The 19,290-nt window shown below is 37.8% G+C and overlaps 5 protein-coding genes across 5 annotated transcripts; 3 read left to right on the forward strand and 2 right to left on the reverse strand.

Moving 5' to 3' along the window:
* Positions 1–2,943: 2,943 nt before the first annotated feature.
* EAE98_006734 (uncharacterized protein) lies at positions 2,944–5,770 on the reverse strand (the record flags this gene model as incomplete). Its single annotated transcript, XM_038954357.1, has 2 exons — positions 2,944–5,654; positions 5,704–5,770. 2 exons carry the CDS (start codon positions 5,768–5,770, stop codon positions 2,944–2,946), a joined length of 2,778 nt encoding a protein of 925 aa, XP_038809037.1.
* Positions 5,771–7,638: 1,868 nt separating this feature from the next.
* Positions 7,639–8,375, forward strand: EAE98_006735 (uncharacterized protein; the record flags this gene model as incomplete). The annotated part of the gene is made up of 3 exons (XM_038954358.1): positions 7,639–7,997; positions 8,067–8,186; positions 8,240–8,375. 3 exons carry the CDS (start codon positions 7,639–7,641, stop codon positions 8,373–8,375), a joined length of 615 nt encoding a protein of 204 aa, XP_038809038.1.
* Positions 8,376–8,497: 122 nt separating this feature from the next.
* EAE98_006736 (uncharacterized protein) lies at positions 8,498–9,640 on the reverse strand (the record flags this gene model as incomplete). The annotated part of the gene is made up of 4 exons (XM_038954359.1): positions 8,498–8,701; positions 8,751–9,034; positions 9,085–9,404; positions 9,459–9,640. The coding sequence occupies 4 exons, from the start codon at positions 9,638–9,640 to the stop codon at positions 8,498–8,500; spliced, it is 990 nt and encodes a 329-aa protein (XP_038809039.1).
* Positions 9,641–10,749: 1,109 nt separating this feature from the next.
* EAE98_006737 (uncharacterized protein) lies at positions 10,750–11,904 on the forward strand (the record flags this gene model as incomplete). Its single annotated transcript, XM_038954360.1, has 4 exons — positions 10,750–10,829; positions 10,899–11,156; positions 11,215–11,692; positions 11,746–11,904. 4 exons carry the CDS (start codon positions 10,750–10,752, stop codon positions 11,902–11,904), a joined length of 975 nt encoding a protein of 324 aa, XP_038809040.1.
* Positions 11,905–12,505: 601 nt separating this feature from the next.
* Positions 12,506–14,639, forward strand: EAE98_006738 (uncharacterized protein; the record flags this gene model as incomplete). The annotated part of the gene is made up of 7 exons (XM_038954361.1): positions 12,506–12,763; positions 12,810–12,950; positions 13,003–13,423; positions 13,490–13,647; positions 13,849–13,998; positions 14,052–14,436; positions 14,512–14,639. 7 exons carry the CDS (start codon positions 12,506–12,508, stop codon positions 14,637–14,639), a joined length of 1,641 nt encoding a protein of 546 aa, XP_038809041.1.
* Positions 14,640–19,290: the final 4,651 nt, after the last annotated feature.

The following is a 19,290-nucleotide window of genomic DNA, read 5'->3' on the forward strand; positions in this document are numbered from 1 at the left end:
ATGGAGTCTGTGCTGGGGGTTGGTTTGAGTGAATGTGGAGGGCTGGAGGGGTTTGTTGCATATCTGTATTTCACTTTTGTGGTTGAAGGTTGAAGTGAAGTGAAGGTTAAATTTTGGAATTGGAATTGGGTAGATGGGTCAAGACCTGGTGGGATGAAGAGGATGGTTACCTAGGAAGGAATAGTAACAGTTCTCTTTTACCGTTGATGTCAGACGTGCAACAGACCTTTTCGATTGTAAATCTTAGCTTATCATAGTTATTTTATGTGTGAGATGAGAATCTCTAGTGGTGAATGATTTTGATTGAGAGGTTTTGTTGCATATCTGAAAAGTCTGAGTCTGTCAGTCGTTGGTCAAATATTGGCCAGAGATACGTGTTCGTAAGTATTCACAGTGACCAAGGTATGGCAGCTAACGGGTGGTAGAGTGGAGAAGGCATGCCAGTGACCAAGGTTGGACTTCAATCGATATATCATGACGGATGGTAAGTGACATAATAATCGGCTCTTCCACGCGGCTAACGAGTTCTTATGTAATACTAAGCGCATTTCGAGAGCCGAACAAGAGCCATACAAGAGCCGAACAAGAGCCAGATACAGACATGCAACAAAACTTTTTGGTTGTAATTCTTAGCCTATTGTAGGTATGTCACATGTGAGATGAGAGTTCCTAGTAGTGAATGTTTTTATTTGCGAGTTTATCTTTCAACTCTGAAAAGTATTTCGATCATTCGCCAACTGATAGTGAGAGATACATATTCGTAGGTATTTACAGTCACAATGATATAGCAGCCAAAAGGTGGTAGAGTAGAGAGGGCATGCTGCTGATCGAGGGCTGGCCTGCAGTTAATATATCCTAAGGTCACGTTAGAGATCCATGGATATTATTGACATGATATTCGGCTCCTCAAGCGGCCGACTAGTTCCCAATGCTAGCCTAGTCGTAATTTCGAGAGAGCCACATTGTCGAGAGAGTCGCGTTTCTGAGAGAGCCGCGTTTCTGAGAGAGCCGCATTTCTGAGAGAGCCGCATTTTTAGGAGAGCCGCATTTTTAGGAGAGCCGGACAAGAGCCGGGCAAGAGCCGAACAAGAGCCGAATACAGACGTGCAACAAAACATTTTTTCATGGGATTTAGCTGGTCACAGGCACTCTATATATAGGAATGAGAATTTCTGATAAGTCGGGTACCCTACTTTCGGGCCACCCCCCTTTTGGGCCACTTTTTATATCTAAAATACACTAAAAATGGAATTTATAACTTTCTTATTTATAGATAGAATTTAATGAAAATTTATATATATATATAATTTAGATCGATTTAAGCTTAGTCTGAAATTTTCAGATATTTAGGATTTTTTTGTATTAAAATCTAAAGTTTCAAAATATCGATTTTCAAATTTGTATAGAAATTACATACAAATTTAAACTTTTTATAAAATCTTTAATAACTTTCTAATAAAAATTGCTAAAAATAAACTACAAAATTTTACTATAAATTTATAGTATATTCAATATAAGAGATTCAGAAAAAAATAAAAAATTTCTTATAAATAAATATTTATAAAAGTACCCTCAAAATGACAGGGATTATTTATATTACTCTAAACTCACTATATACTATATCTCTACATCTATTAATTTTTTTGAATTTTTTTTTTGAATTTCTATATAGATTCAAGCTTAAATATCTCAAAAATATATATAGTTTTCTTTTAATTAATATTATTAAAAAGTTATTAAAGATTTAATAAAAAACTTAAATTTGTATATAATTCCTATACAAATTTGAAAATCGATATTTTGAAACTCTAACCCTCAATATAGAAAAATCCTAAAAATCTAAAAATTTCAGAATAAGCTTAAATCGATTTAAATTATATATATACAAATTTTTATTGAATTATATTGAATATTAATAGAAATATTAATAGGTCTAAAAAGTGATTTTTGGTATAAAAGAATGGTTCAAAAGGGGGGTAATCCGAAAGTAGGGTACCCGACTTAATAAATATCCTAAACCGAAAAGTCTTATTGAAGTGTTCAAAAATTGTAGATAAGTGTTAGTGAAGGACATATAACAAGCTACTTTGAATGCGATTTCGAATACTTGCCCCTTTGCGGAAAGTTCGCGTTATGGTTTCAGTGGAATGATATTGGCTTGTTGTCGTCACTTAGTTAAACTTTATTCGGGTATCTCGTATAAATATGCATCAATTTTTTTATGTTAGATATCAGTAAGAGGAACTAAGAGGTATATGGCTAGGAGTAATGTGTGATCAAATTCTTCTATCTGGGTGCCGGAAGAGCTAGCAAATGACTAGCATTCTAGTCTGGGTTGGTGTCTCGAAATTAAGTAAAGACTGCAACATTGAGCTGATTGTAAAATACTAGCATAGTACAACATTAGTATAGAGATATCCCTGGGCAGATATGCAACGATCGGTAGGATAGAAGATTGATAAGAAGTCTTTTCAAATTCATGGAGAGGATACGTTTAAATAGAGTTCCTTGGATTCAGGGCTAGCAACATAGTTTCCTGTGTCCTGGAATTAGTGTGAATTTAAATTTCATATCATATCCCTGGATAGATGTGCAACAGAGAGCCATCAAAGTAAATCTCGATATCATTTTACATAGGCCAGGAACTCACTCTTGATGTTCACGTTTATGTACTATAACAGTTGCGTCAACTCAGACGTTCGAAATAAGAGACAGCAGGAATCGTCTTCTCTCCAAAATCATATGTTCAGAAGCGAAGATCAAAATGATGGTTGTTTTAATAATCAATACAATTCAATACTCTATGTAACGCAACTTGCTTTCACAACAGTACCCTAACAAACATTAATCCTACCCTCCTCTTTAAGATCATGACCATACAATATCATGATATTTTCCTAGATACGAAACACTTTGAATAAGTTCATCGAGCGCTCTAACCCCTTATTTCAAAATTTCCTCCTCCAAAAACTTGTCGAACACCCCCGCTGCAATTTTCAACAATGGGTTTTCGCCTCCAGTCCTCCCTTTAGATAGTATATCCAAAGTCATATACAAATACGCCGGTTCAATTCCACAGAGCAATTTCCGCTTTGGATTCTTTTTTCCAGTGGGATCGATTCCCAATCGAATTTTCTCCAATAGGCGATAACAAAGGATTGTCAACGAGATGTAATCGAATTGAAATTTTGGTATCTCATCGGGCAGAAAGTCTTCCAAAACACGAAGGAATTGTAATGAAGTGAGTTGTCGTTTTGCACGTCGATTTCTGTCTTTCCTCATTGCTGCCGCCGGAAGATCTTGGACTAGATTCTGGAGATTATTGGTGGCTTCATCGAAAGTGGCTTGGTGCTCCAGAAATGGACGGATAGCTAGACTGAGAGTATTTCTGGACAGTTTAGGCATGGTCATATTTGGTGAACGTCTTGTTCTGGTATATTCTCGATCTGAAACTTTGGAAAGGAAAAAGCGTTTGGAGAATATATTGTACGCCTCGTCTGCGGACTTTGGCACGATTCCATCAAAAACTTCCTTCCTGTGTAGCTTTATCATTGTTTCCAGTGCTGGCCATCTTTTTTTAATAAACTTGGTTCTTACACATTCCTCGTACAGATGTGCCGCGAAGGTCATGACAAGGTGATAATCAGAATGGGCAAGACCGGCCTCGTCGTAGCTCGTCGATAATCTGAGAGCAACCATCCCACAAAAAATAGGATTGTGTGTGTAAAAAAAGATTGGGTCGCTAGGAGGCTTTACCAATCGAATATCGAGCTGTCTGATACCTTCAATGAGTTGCTGATTGCGTGTCTCAGTGTTACCAGCTTTCGTAACTGCGCCAATGCGTACCAACCATTTTTCGCTCCAATCATAGGCTAACTTGCCATCCCAAAGGATACCCCACTCTGGAAACCGAGTATAGGTGTTGGTTAGCACTAGATCTTTTGAGAACTGTACTCCTGGTAGGTTTCCTTGTTCCGTGCAGTATGTGTTCTTGCTCGCCATTGGTTGGAGGACAGAAGCGCTACTTGATTCTTGATCCAAGCGATTAACCAAGCCTGTTGTAGAAGTGGACTCGTTATCATAAACTTTGCCCCAATCTGGCCCTGAGCAGAACTTCAGGAAGCGCTGCTTAAATCTTATGAGCGCTGTGGAGTCGGTATACCTGAAATTGATTTCGACTATCTTCTTAATCGTATGTATATCGTTAGGACTCCACGTGTGACCACTAGCGGTATCCTTTGGAAGAAAGACACAGGAATCTAGACTAGGTTGACCTTTAGAAACCAATCTCTCCCAATCTTCGCGTCCTTCTCGGATGTTATCGCCAAGTATCTCGTTCAAATCGAGGAATATTTGCGAGGCAAATACGACAGTGACGCTGATGTTTCCTTCGTCTTTTAATTTCAACAAGCCGGAAGTCAAAGCATCTGAGGCTGGAGGTGCATATTGTGCCGGAGCTTGATGTTCCTCATTTTTCGTGAATTTGTTATGTTCGTCGAGCAAGTCAAGATCCATGATGAGTTGTGAGAGTAAGACATCCTCCTTTTCCTTCTTGTCCATGTAAGGAGTTCCCAGAATCTCCGGGCATGAGATGTAAGCTGATCGTAACGGAAGTGTAGGAATGGGATAGACGGGACCTATCTTATAAAGCTTATCGTATTTCATCAAAATACGAGCAGTGGATAGATATATGAAGTCGTCAAATGGTGTAGGCCGTAACCATTCCTTCGACTCCATTTTCTGTGTGGGGTCTTTCCCTGTGTTGAGTCCGTTTGCGTAGAAGATGACAGCTGCAATGGTGTCATATGATCGTTTCTTTGAGAATAACTTTGGTGCATTGCTCAAGATTTCCTGTTCACTACGGCGAACTGACTCAAAAGCTGCATTTGTGATCAAGGTAGCGCTGAGGAGATCTAGCGTCTTATCCTTGTATCTCTTCCATATTCCACGCAGGAAATTTTGAATCCGATGAAGATCCTCAAAGAAATAGAAGATCATCATGCTCATCTTCATCTCCAAGGATTCTTCTTCTAGTTCGCAAGTGTCCGGGGTGTCAGTATTGGGCTCTGGACTTTCTTCATCATTTTCGATCTCACTGTCTTCTTCCAAACAGTCTTCGACGCCAAGGTTTTGAAAGCTATTGGATATCTCATTCCAAGAAGCTTCCGTGTCTTGGGACTTTGTTGTGGTCTTGTTTGGTACATACGTGCTATTCGATCGACTCCTGTCATTTCGGCCCTGGTCTAGAGCACTGAGAATGTCTTGTAGAAGTCCAATGAAATGTTGATGACCTTTGTTCGAAGACTGATTCTCAAAATTGGACGACTCGAACCAATTTGCACAGCGATGTCGAGCCTGGATCGCTCTCTGAAGAACCTTGCGAACCGACTGTGGTAGCTCAATCTTTCCAGTGACAAAATCGGCTTGCTTCAAGATCTCTGTTGTTGTGATAGTGTACTTATTTGAGGGCGCTCTCAACACAGGTACACTTTCTTGAATCTTTTGTCTCTCCTTAGATTCTTTGGCGAGCTTTCTAGCCTTCCCTTTGAGCCTGGGCTGTGGCTTTAAGACTGGAACTGGTGTCAAGACATCTTGAATTGGAGATATGACTATCGGTATCTTATAGCCACAAGCTATGGCGGATTTGAAAAGCCCTGTGTGAAAATTAGCTCAAACTTCTCACTTTGGAGTAATGACACCTACAATTTGTGAACAAAGACGTATCTGCCTTGTAGCTTGAGTAAGAACTAGCTAAATCGTCGGGCAACATGTTGTAAAGCTTCTCTGGTGGTCGAGCTAGGTAGTATAGTTACAAACTAGATACAATGGAACTTTGTTATGAAAAACAAGGTGTACAATACATCGAAAATGATGTGGAATAAAGGACGAGAAAGATGATGAGACATGAAAGTATTTATGCTTGTTCGGCTGCTGTACCAATTTGTAAGGTGTAGATTATACAAGTTTGTAGCTAATCTCTTGTAGTGAATCGTTAATATATATATGAATTAGTGCATGAGAGTACCTAGGCAAGTAGGTGTATAAGCCTATAGGGAGGCAGTGCATCCATCATTATCATTATGAATCTTTCCCATCTCTAATGAGCTTCTAATAGCAAGCAATGAGTGGTGCAACCTCGGACATGACTTCATGTTCGTTAATTTAAGTACTTTTATTCACTTTAACTTTTTTCCATAGATTGTCAACACATGTGAGCAGCTAGATAATTTCAAAGAGAACCCTCAAAGACCTCGGGTCATCAAACTACCTAGAGCAAGGCATCAATATGATAGCAATAGTCTTGAATAAGATTACCTTAGAATTCAATCACTTGTAAATAACCGCCTGAAAAACAATAGTAAGGGTTCGTTCGAATCTATTTTTTATTTTATTAATAAAATCTTTAATAATAATAAAATGGCAAGGGATTTGAAATATTAATATTTGAATGAAGCTAATATATTTAGAGTGATATTGGGATATGTGAGGTTGAATTGAAAATAAAGAAATTGAATTGAAAATAAAGAAGATAATACTTTTTCTTAAATATATTGATTCAATTAGATTTCAAAAACTATTATTAATTATTGTATAAGAAAGGTTAAGAAAATTTATTATATTTATTATTTTAATATTATTAGACTCAATATTTTATTAGATCTATTATTACATTCAGTAAACACATTTATTTAAGCTAATATATATTGGATATAATATTGTGTTCGATAAATACTATATTAGACTAATATATTAGTCTAATGTCCAAAAACAAATCGATCCGAACGAGCCCTAAATGAAGGAAATGAACCACTGTGAACTACAAATCATTATAAAGGGATAGTAAATTTAGTTTTGAATAAAATAAGTAATGAATGGAATGAGGGTTAAAAGCTAGATTGTCTTGATGTTGGACTTTCTGCTTCAAGATAACTATTCTTGTCTACCTACTTGGGCATCTTGGGCATCTCGAATGAACGTAACACATTGGGATTTCCACGTCGAAAGTGAGGATGTGAGTGTGTCTAGCAGACACAGAAACAAGAAAAAGACTCTGCTTTATACAGAACTTCGTAACAATATACACAAGTAGCAAAACCAAAAACCAAAAACCAATCAAACCTCATGAAAACAAGACCCAAACAAAAAACCATATCACACACAGTCATCACCCCCAAACAGAAAACAATCCCATTCATTGGCTGAATTCAGCCTTGTGTATACCCCGCATTTCATCATCTAATCATGCCTTAATGCCGATTTTAGTCTTCTCCACATCCCAGCCAAATCAGCTAACATGCTAATAATAATAATAATGAGTATTATCCGAGACTAAATATTCGAACTTGTATGTAGGCAGCGACGATTTGTATCATGTTCAGAAAATCCGCTGACAAAGCAAGGAGAGCATGATGCTTTGCAATATTCCGCTTAGCGTACATGCATAAAATCCGATATTAGTCTATCAATGAGGGGTGCTCTCCTGTGTATAATCAACTTACAAAGAAATATATAAAGACACAAGAAAACTCCATTCCATCTCTATTCATTCAATCCAACTCAAACCATATTTTCAGGTCATCATTCTTCAATCACAATACTTATTTGCGCCCTCTATTTCACCCAACAAATCCTCCCAAAATGTCATCCACCAACAAAACCGCAATCGTTCTCGTCGATCCTTACAATGATTTCCTCCACCCCAAAGGCAAAGTCAATCACCTTCTCGCCGAATCTATCGCCGCTACAAACACCATTTCTCATCTCCAGAATCTCGTGACTATTGCTCGTGCTCAGAAAATACCCATCTATTATGGTTTGCATCAACAGGTAAAAGCAGGGTTTATAGCAGGTTGGGAACATACAACTGTGACGCAGCAGGGTCAAAGAGATAGCAAGACTTTTGAGGAGGGGTCATGGGGGGTTGAGATTTATGAAGGATTGGAGCCAGATGTGGAGGAAAATGGAGACGTGATTGTTAGTAAACATTGGTGCAGTAGGTATGTATCATGTCGTGTATTTTGAAGATATGATTGAGAAAGCGAGGATAACTAATTTAAGATAAACAGTTCATTTGCAAACACTGATTTGGATTATCAGTTGAAGCAAAGAGATATCACACACCTAGTATTTGCCGGATTGACGGCAAATACTTGTTTGGAGTCCACGGCAAGATATGCTTATGAATTGTAAGTTAACTTTCGATTTGCGTGTCTTGGACAGGGGCTGATGACAAAACTAGGGGATATCATATAACCATGCTTAAAGATGCAACGGCAGGCTTTAATACCGTGGTAAAGGATGCTGCAACTGATCTCATATGGCCATTATTTGCCAATGAGGTGTTGACCGTGGAAGAGTGGAAGAAGAGTTTGTAGAATAAAGTGACTGCAGACAGTTGTTGGCCTAGTTGGTGATGGATGATTCGAGAAGGAGTAATTTTAGAATTTCAAACTTTATGGCAGTTTGGCAAACCGAAATCTGGAATATGATTATTTCGTCACATATGCGATGGTCGTTGGATGCCATAAAACTCTACGAAAAGACCATAGTGCCAATCAGGATGCCAAGGACCATAACAGACTCCTAGCCAGTTTTTAATCATACCTCTCATTCCTAGATTGGCCATACCTCCTCTCATGGTTAACATTTGGTTGATACCTGAGAGATGCATTTCGTATTCTTCTCCATCTCCACCACCGACCTATGATTTATTGTCAGCTCGACACTTAAATATCAAGGTGAAGACTTGCGTTGAAATAAAGCAAGATTAAAACTACTAGAAGCATTTGATCCGTAGCAGCTTCGTGAGGTACATTCATTGTTTCATTTGCTAAACGCATTGTCTCAATCTTGTACCAGACCAGACTGCGTTTGTCTATAGGTCTTTTGCGGTCTAGATGAACGGCCGCGCCTAATAACGTAGCATAAAATAATGGGGGATGTTGCAAAGCAAATGGTAGCCAAGAGAATGCTGGGCGACCCACAACTTTAGCATCATCATATGTACCAAGCCACGGACCTAATTGCTTAATAACTTTCTGTTATCAGTAAAACTTCTCCCGAGATGTGAAATCAATTGCTTACAGTATTCTATGAGAATTGATTTGGGAAGTGGATCTCCACTTGTATCTGGCAATATCGAAAATGGATCGAACCCGTCCAGAATCCCACTCGTTAGATTGGGCCAGAAAGAAGCCTGTAGTTTTATATCATGGGTAGAAGTACGATTAGAGAACAAGGTCTGCATCAAATCTGTAGGTGCACGAGTGGATGCATAAGAAGATCCAACGCTTCTTAGATCGTCTACCGATTCAAGGCTAAGTAGAACTTCTTTCCCAGCAAGTATCCTTCGATCACGAGCAGCTTTTGTGGTTTGATAATCAAGTTTTGAATCTCTCTGTCTTCTTCGTTTCTCCAAATCAATAAGAGTTCTTGGTATTATATCAATGGACACTTACAAAGGTATCACAAAATGACACTTATGTGGAACACGTCGCTCCAGACAATCATTACAGGGATGATTTCGATTGCATTTTTGTTTTCTCCTATGGCATTCTGTACATGAGAGTAATGTACGATTGCGACTTCGTTTGGAAGATCTACTTTGCATTTGTGGAACTTTAGTCGTGTTGGATGCCATGATGTTTGTAGCCGTAAAAGAACTGAAAATGATTGAAACTTATTGAACGAGACCCGTCTTTGCAGTGGATATTCTATTGAAGCTAGACGAAAGGATTTATATGGATTTATGATTGACTTCAAATTCTGTTGGTAAAGTATCGAGAAATTTCTGCTTATGAAGAATTTCAAATGTAGAGGAAAGTCGATAGACACGAAGAGGAACTTGTTGAATTGGTAAATCACTCAAAGTGATGACAAAGATGGGTTATATTCGAAGACCGTTGAGTTCCGAAGCTGGGGTTACAGTGGGGATGAAAGTTAAATGCAGCCAACGACACTAAAATCGGCGTTTATGCAGACTCGAGGTAAGTTTGAATGGTAGATCCGTGTAGAATGAGCTGATAACACTTTGAAAATGATGCATTCGCAATTTGCTGTTTGATATTTGGCTGCAATAGAGATCGAACTTCCATATACTTACGGATGTCCAACTTCTCACCAGCCACTAGTCTCTTGCATCTCTAAGACAATATGGGATGAGAAAATTGTATTGAGAGATCAACAGAAACAGAACTTTGTGATACTCAGTGCTAGACAATAGGGAAAGAAAGTATAGAAAGGTTGAACATATACACCAATGGGAACGGCCACTTGAACATCTGGTGATCTATGAAGTGAACATTCTCACTACGTACTCAAGGGTCCAGCGTTGTACTAAGGGTTCACCGTTGGTTGCTAAACATGCAGGTGGAGGTGTGAAGTGGAAGTAGTGGTGGTGGCTCACCGGTGTCTTCACCACTTTGAAGATTTTGGTTAGTAATCACGGAATGATGCGGCCGCATAAAACAGCTACCCCTGTGTTTCACGCCTTCCTATCAGCTGATAGCATGGGAGAACCGTGTCTGAGCGTGTTGATGATCCATGTTTGTTGGTACCTTATTATGTACCTGGCCTGGGTACCGGTAGCTATGGCATTTCTCTGAAAGCTTCACTTCGAGATAAACATCAACATCCACGACAACTTACCAATGATCTGAACTCATTCACCATAAAAATAGCAAGCTTTGGATGTTCTAATAATCCATTAGCAGACACAACCATCTCATTTACAATTCACAATTCACCATCATGTTGTCTATCACAGATAACTTATCAGACCGCTGCCAAAAGCTTCAAGATGTGAGCTACATCAATCTCGCAGTATCTATGTAAGAAGCTTCTCCAGACTTTGAAGTTTGTTCATAATAGTAACTTGCTAACTCATATACCTTCACCAGCTTTATTCTTATTGGAATCCTCGTTTCTTACTTACCTCAACATTATCGAATCATCAGTCGCAAAACCTCAGAGGGAATATCCCCCTTCTTTATTCTTCTCGGTACAACATCTGGAACATGCGCTTTTGCAAACATAATAGTCCTGCCAGCATCTCGCGCGGATGTGGCATGTTGCAAAACTGTTAGCACCTTTGAATGTGCCGCAGGATTACTTGGTATTGCCCAAGTTGGGGTTCAATGGTTTTGCTTCAGTGTAATGTACGCAACGCGATCATCCACAATGAAGATATCAAATGCTAATAGCAATTTCATATAGATTAGTCCTTTTCATGGTATTCTTCCCGCGAACTCCGACCCTTCCTACGCTCGATGATAATAAACAACAACATACATGGCGCACGGCTGTCACGGTAGCTTTGGTTTGTCTCTTCCATGGATTCGTTACTATCGTTGTCAGTGCATCATTGGCACTCGCTCATCCTAATGCACTTGGAGTATGGGCCAATACATTGGGTATTATAGCTACGATTCTTGCAGGTATCCAATATATACCTCAAATCTGGTTGACATACAATCTTGGTCATATTGGAAGCTTAAGTATACCAATGATGTGTATTCAAACTCCTGGCAGCTTTGTTTGGTCCATGAGTCTCTTTGCTAGATTAGGAGCTGGTGGTTGGAGTACATGGGGTGTGTTCTTGATCACAGGGTGTTTACAAGGATGCTTGTTGGTTATGGGGATATCTTTCGAGCTAAAAGCTAGAAGGGAGAGACAGAGTAATGAGGGTGGAGCTGTAAGTGAAATCATTTATCCGTTGGTTCAAAAACACTCACTAACGTTAAGCAGTCCAATGGAAGATGTATCGTTGGGTATATTGCAGGCTCGCGAGAACATGATACGGATGACGAAGGTGGAACTACTGTTGAGAGTACACCGTTATTGTCCGAGTCAGGGTCCTCAAGAAAAACACCTCGCCCTTCAGCTCGAACTTCTACATCTAATTAGATGAGGGCCCAGGAATATTGTCGTTCGTAATAAGTTGCTCCATATCCTAGATTCTTTCCATTCTGAGAGTTTCTGATGTTATCCATAAATGATTTGCTTGAGATCTTTGGTACCTGGTTCCCCCGCTGTATTCTATTTTACGTGCTCTTTTAGACATTTAACCCAAGTCTTTTTTAATAGGTTATGGTTCTCTACTAGATCTTATTGTATTATGTGTCCTACATCTTCGGAAACCTGTATCGAGCTCATGAGACTTTGCATGTATTGTCCTTTGCGTGGAATATTGCTTCCGATGCCCCTGAGTATCATGCGCTTGTTCATATCAAAATTTGCCGCGCATCATTAGTCAATGCCTGAACCTGGTCTGCAGATATCAATATGGCAGCTTCCCCACACATAAAACATCCACTATTTCAAGCCCTACACGGCTACAACATACTCCGTACTAGGTACATTAACCCCACTATCAGATACCGTCGTGCTATCCTCTTGTTCCTTCTGCCACTCTTTCAGATCAGATTTCACTCTCCCTCCCAGGACCTTTAGGGATTTCGAACACTTCAAATATCAACCGCAATTTAGTTCTGTCAATCGAAGCAACATGTCTTGGCAAGAGATTGCAAAAGATAAGAAAGATCGAATCGACGCCAGTATTCCTCCGGAATGGCGTTTGAAATCCCAGCCTACCGAGGATAATGTGATGGAGTATACTAATATTGGTGATGTGATGTCCACTGACGAGATTTCCATCACAAACTCATCAGCTACTGATCTTGTAGCCAAGATGGCAAAGGGTGAATTGACTTCCGTTGAAGTAACAACGGCATTTTGTAAAAGAGCTGCTCTAGCCCATCAACTTGTGAGTAGTTTACGGGTACAATATGAGCCATGTTAATGATTTCAAGCTAAACTGTGCTCTCGAATTCTTTCCTGAGATGGCTCTTGCACGTGCTAAGGAATTGGATGAGCACTATAAGAAAACGGGAAAAACAATTGGTCCACTTCATGGTCTACCAATCTCTTTAAAGGATCAATTCAGAATTAAGGTGAGTAGATTACGGATCTATTACAAATTCCTACTTATTCTGTGTTCATCAGGGTCTGGAGACTTCCATGGGATATGTTTCATGGCTTGGCAAATACGAAGATGATGACTCAATCCTCGTGAAGCTTTTGCTCAAAGCCGGGGCCGTCTTTTACATGAAAACCAGTGTGCCTCAAAGTTTGATGTGCTGTGAAACGATCAATAATATTATCGGGAGAACAGTGAATCCTTATAATAAAAATTGGTCGTGCGGTGGTTCATCAGGTGGTGAAGGTGCAAACATTGCTTTCCGAGGTGGAATCATTGGTGTTGGGACTGATATCGGTGGCTCTATTCGTGTACCAGCGGCATTCAATTTCTTGTATGGCTTACGTCCAAGTCATGGTCGTCTCCCTTATGGTAAGATGGCAAATAGTATGGAGGGTCAGGAAACTCTGCATAGTGTTTGTGGTCCCATCACACATTCAGTTGCAGGTATGTTAAACTTCCTCAGACTTTTTTTTTTAATATTCTTCGTGTTCGAGTAATTGATTTGCGTAGATATGCGATTGTTTGTGGAATCCGTTCTAGCAGAAGAACCTTGGAAATTTGATGCTAAAGTTGTTCCTATGCCATGGAGGCAATCGGAAGCCGATGTTATAAAGTCTAGAATTTCGGATGGTGGCTTGACGATTGGATACTATGATTTTGATGGTAAAGTATGTGTCAAATTCATTTCAAGGCCCTCAGCATTTTTCTTGCAGTTCATTTGCTATATGGAATGAGGATAAGTTTGATATCCGGCTATGACTGCGGTAACGATGAGAACTCAAGTAAACACAGCTGGGTGGAAGTGTTTAATCGCCCTTTTCGGACAGAAGAAATACTTATGATCGATGAAACGCTAACCAAGTACTTAGGTCCTACCTCATCCTCCAATTCTTCGTGGAATCAAAAAAGTAGTCGATACTCTGAAACAAAATGGGCATCAAGTCTTCGAATGGAAGCCCTACAAGCATGACCATGCTCAAGATCTCCTCAACAAAATATACAGTTCAGATGCTGGAAAGGTAAGAAAATCATGAAAAGTCCCCCATCGGCCTACTTACTAAATAACCCCAAGGATATCCGCACCGACCTTTCCGCATCCGGCGAGCCTCCCATCCCCAATATAGCCGACATTGCAAACACAACCGACGCCCCTCTCTCCCTCAACGAACTCTGGGATATCAATCTCCAAAGATGGGCATACCAATGCGAATACCTCGAGCAATTCCGACTCATGGAAGAAAAACTCGGTAGGGAAATCGATGCGATTGTTGCGCCTGTGGCGGCGACGGCGGCGATTCGTCATGATCGGTTTGTGTATTATGGGTATATGAATGTGATTAATTTGTTGGATTTTACGACTGTGGTGGTGCCGGTGTTGTTTGCGGATAAGGAGGTGGATGGGAGGAAGGAGGGGTATGAGGGGTTGAGTGAGGTGGATCGAATGGTGCAGGGGGAATGTAAGCCTTATTTCTTTTCTTTTGGAGGGAGAGGTTCGTCGTGGTCACAGAAGTGGTTTACTAATGTGTGAATAGATGATCCGGAAGCATATCACGGAGCACCAGTTGCTGTGCAGATTATTGGGAGGAAATTGACAGAAGAGAGAATCATTGAAATTGCAGAGGAGATTGGGAGATTGTTGGGGAATGAAATTGTTTCTTGAACGAATGCTAGTCATTTGTGTTGAGTTTGATTGGAGGGGGTAGGTAGGTGGGTAGGGAAGTAGTTAGGTAGAAAATAAGTCGATATTGTCATTTTTGATTGTTTTCAGTATTTTTATGATTTGTTCTATTTCTTAGATAGTAGATGCATTATAAACCTGAGTGCATAGAAAAAGTAGAGCATTGAGGGAGAGCGAGCACTTCATGGAGGCTTCTCCCACCTGGAAGATTCAGATATTAAATCCATATACTAATTTCAAGTTCGATAATTGGCTACATATGTACTTTTGATACCTATTTGTATATTTCGATAATAGAGTGGTTGCCATCTACCTAGTAAGTTTATCAGTACTTGGTTTTCCTTCAGATGGTGGAGGAAATCTATTCACACCCTACCTCTCCCAAAACCTTACAGATGCTTTCCAAAAATCTTTCCTCATACTTCAGAAGAAGCACTACATAGTACTTCAGGTAGTCAAAAAGATTGATGAATTCAAAAAAAAAAAAAACTATACAGTCTGACTAAGCACTTCAACTTCCGCTCGCATACGTCGACAAATACTCAACTATCATGATATATGAAGCATACATGATCCCAGACAGACGCCAATATTCAGAAAGTTGTACAGACTCGAATCCTCTCTCTCTATCTACAATACTTCTAGAAATCTCCTGAAACATAAGTTTCACACCTTATAAGCTACATATCCCAAGGTTGGATTAATTTTAATCAACATGGCGGTATACGTAAACCACGCCAACTATGAGTCGCCTCTTGAATATATTGAACAGATACTTGTAGATTCTTTGTATTTCTTAAGTAATGTATGTTGTATAATTATTTTGTATCTAAACCTCTGTTTGTTAAAGATCGCTTTTCGAGCATCTTTTCATCTATATCTGATTACTAAATGGATGACTATTTTCAGGAACTACACCTATCTAATCAAGATCACGTCGGTACAATATAAAGACAATCACCCATTCAAATACAACACTTTCGTCTAACCTTATCATCTCCTGCTTCCTGATACCTCGGGACTTCCACTGCCCGGATGCGACGACATTCCCGCAAGAACAAGGGAGTGTGTTATACATCTCAATAATCCAAACACAGAAAATATACATCAAAAAACACAAGTGTAGAACGAAGTTGCGATTCTCAATCTTGCACGAGATGCTCTACATCATATCAATCCCACTATTATCCCTAGGTTTTTGATAGGGGTTGTATGAGTTGTTATCACACAGATTGGATTTAACAGAAGCGGATGCTTGGGGGGTTGTTGGCTGAGAATTTTGAAGCGATATCGCTTAGTTATAGTGGAAGAAAGTGGTTCTGGAATAAATGACGTGGTTTGTGAAAGCGCTACAGGATTATTCGCTTTCTAAATGTATTCATAGTTTCGGAGGTGCGGATTTTGATGGTAGGAGTGTAGTCGTGAGTGCGTCTTTGATAAGTGTTGGTGCTGGACCTTGGGATGGGTTGGAAAAGTTTTGGAGGGATTGTTTGAAAGCGGTGCTTGCGAAGGTAGACGCGAATTCGTATCTTCAGGGTTGGAAAGGAGATGGGGTTTGAAAGTGTATTGACGCTTTTGTTGAGAAGGGACTACCGGTACTATTATTCAATGTACGATGTACCTATGAAGCAAGAAAAGCCCATCATACAACGACTGCAGTCCCTGAAAATCTGCTTTATGATCCTACTACATATTGTATCACTGCACTCCTCGACTACGACTTTGCTAGTATCCTGCACCCGGCATGTGAGTTCGCAATCGTTTGGCAGCAGCGGCAGCCAGTTTCTGGGTTGGTCAGGGGACAAAGAAGCAGAGGTACTCCGCACTTTCAAACTCATAGGTGTATCTCTCTCACCTTTTCCAAGTCAACTATCTTTACAAAATGATCCAGTTATTGATTGGGAACTTGTTTAGATGTAAGAGGAAGTATTGTAGAAGATAGATGTGAAGCAATCAAGCAATATTCTTAATATTGAGATTCTAGCGAATATTGATCAACTCTTAGATGCCTTGATATTGTGAAGATTGACTAATGAAGATTTCTTTATTATGAATCGAGATGAGAACCAGAGAATAGCATTGAGAAAGATAGGAGAGAAGATGCTTATGGATTTGCTAGGTCATTAGGGGTTTTAATCTTCAACGAGGTTAAGAGTAAAGGAGGGAATCTTACAAGCGAGGAGGGACAACCCCTGCGGAATCAGTCGATGCTACATAGTAACCTTGTGAGGAAAAATTGATGGAAAGGCAGGTAAGTACCAGGAACAAATACGTTTTCTGTCGAATCCGTGGATTTCCCATCATCTGCATTCACCTGCATTAGCCCGATACCCTTTCCGCGACGAAGCATATCTCACACGATTGTTCTTAAGCAAGAACGAGACGGTGCTTCCATGCTTATGATGGGTAGATAACTTCAGATAGGGTGTTGCGATGCGTGGGATAGATGTTATGTGCATACCGTCTTTGTTACAGTTCCTACATTTTATTGTTCATTGAGGGTTAGGGAGATCGGCTTACTATGTATCTATCTAGGTATATGGATATGAATATGTAAGGTTATATATCATTGAAAGAAAGATGATGAATATCTGCCTATGGCATGGGAAAGTGAATTACGGAGTACCTATGTACCTAGAGATAGTTTTAATTTTCATATTTCAAATCATATGTATAGGTTTGGTAGTATCTATAGTATGCACACCTCGCTCATGAATTCCCATATAGGTAAGATCTATATTTAACTCTATACTAGTTATATATCAATTGATAATAAATTTATTTAGATAGGTATCATCGACTACAAGTCTCGCATCTCATTCGTTCAAGACTAGTCGTGAGAACTTGGTCTTTTTCTCTAGGTAGGTAGGTAGGTATCTTTACAAAATCTACTATATTGAGCAATTATCATCCATCAGACCACCAGTGGGTGCACGGACTCATAAGACATTCAAAAAAGAAAGTACAATTTTATACCAAAAAGAGCGATTTTAATAATTTAATTAAAATTGAAATTATTATTCGATTTGATTGAAATTGTTATATATAGTTTTCAAGTATAAAGATTCTATATAGAATAAATTTTAAACTAAAATCATTCAAATTAAAATCTTAATAATAGAATATATAATCTTCTATCAAAAATTTTAATGAAAAAATATATTATTAAATTTTTGAATTCAAATTTTACTTTTCTAAAATAATTCTTTAATAAACCAGTTTTTGATGCTTGAAAAACTATATTTATCAATTTTCAAAGAATTCAATCATTTATTAAATTTTGAATGAATTATTAAAATCACTCTTTTTAATATAAAATTGTGCTTTTCTGTTACACTATCCCATGAGTCCGTGCACCCATTAATAGACCAGATCAGACTACTTGTAAAATACGAGGGCGTGTTTTTGATAAGGGCCCGGGTCCATGTATATATATAAATAATAAGAATACCATCTTTCTTCTTTAATTTTTAAAATTTAATTAAAATTTAATTATTTAATATAAATTATTAAAATGCTTTGTAAATATTGATATAATAAGGGAGTGTATTTGTTAGTATTAAAAACTGATTGAAAAAAGGTTTTTAATGGGGATAGGTAAGCAATAATACATATAATTGGAAAAACTATTATTTAAGAAGAAGTAGATTATTAAAAAGAATGATATTTAAAAAGAATTATAAATAAAATACGCTGATGTATTATAGTTCGAGCTGAGACTATTAGTATATGTAATAGGCTGAATAGAATATTATTAGCTGATATATCGAATATTTAAAATATTGGTTTTTGAGATACAAAAAAGCTTTTTATATTTTTTCAAAAAAGGAAATTAGTTTTTATAGTTATAGTATTTAGGGCTAACAGAAAGCTTTCTGTAGATCAATATATATCAAATTGGAATACTGCAAGTAATAAAAAGATTTCTAAATTGATTTTTTGAAAGATTATATATAAAAATTGATTTTCTTATATTATCCTTACAAAAAAACCTCAATTGAATTCTGAATATTGAAAGAAAAGAATTAGAGGAGTTATAGAATTACTTGATATCTTGAAAAAGACTTTTAATAGGATATGTTTTATTAATGTAATTATAATACGAAATTTCGAAAAAGATATTTTTAGAATATAGTATATATTAGAGAAATACGAATATAAAGATATGAAATAGCCTTTTATTTCGAATCTTCAATATAATTATAAACAATTCTTTAAAGATATATATTTAGAAAAGCATTCTGGATTATATATTATATATACAATTAAAATAAAAAAGGAAAAGAAAAAGACTAAAAAAAATCTAGAATGATTAAATCAAGAATATAATTTATTATATATATTAGCTTTTATAGATAATCAATAATAAGAAAAAAGAGAATATAATCTATAAGGGAAAAAGAAGTGTAGGCCTATTACTAATAATACGATATATAAAAAGAGTATTATATATAAAAAGAGGAATCGCGATAAGAAAGAGATTAATTAATATTATTTTTATAAAGGATTTTTAAAATCTAAGCTGAAATTATAATTATAAAAACTTAAAGAGAGTAATAGTATGGATATAATATTGATATTGAATAATATATCAGTATATAGAGTTTCTTATATCAAAGAGTTTCTGAAAAAG

This window comes from Botrytis deweyae (genome assembly GCF_014898535.1).
Source record: "Botrytis deweyae strain B1 chromosome Unknown BDEW_015, whole genome shotgun sequence".
Classification (NCBI taxonomy): domain Eukaryota; kingdom Fungi; phylum Ascomycota; class Leotiomycetes; order Helotiales; family Sclerotiniaceae; genus Botrytis; species Botrytis deweyae.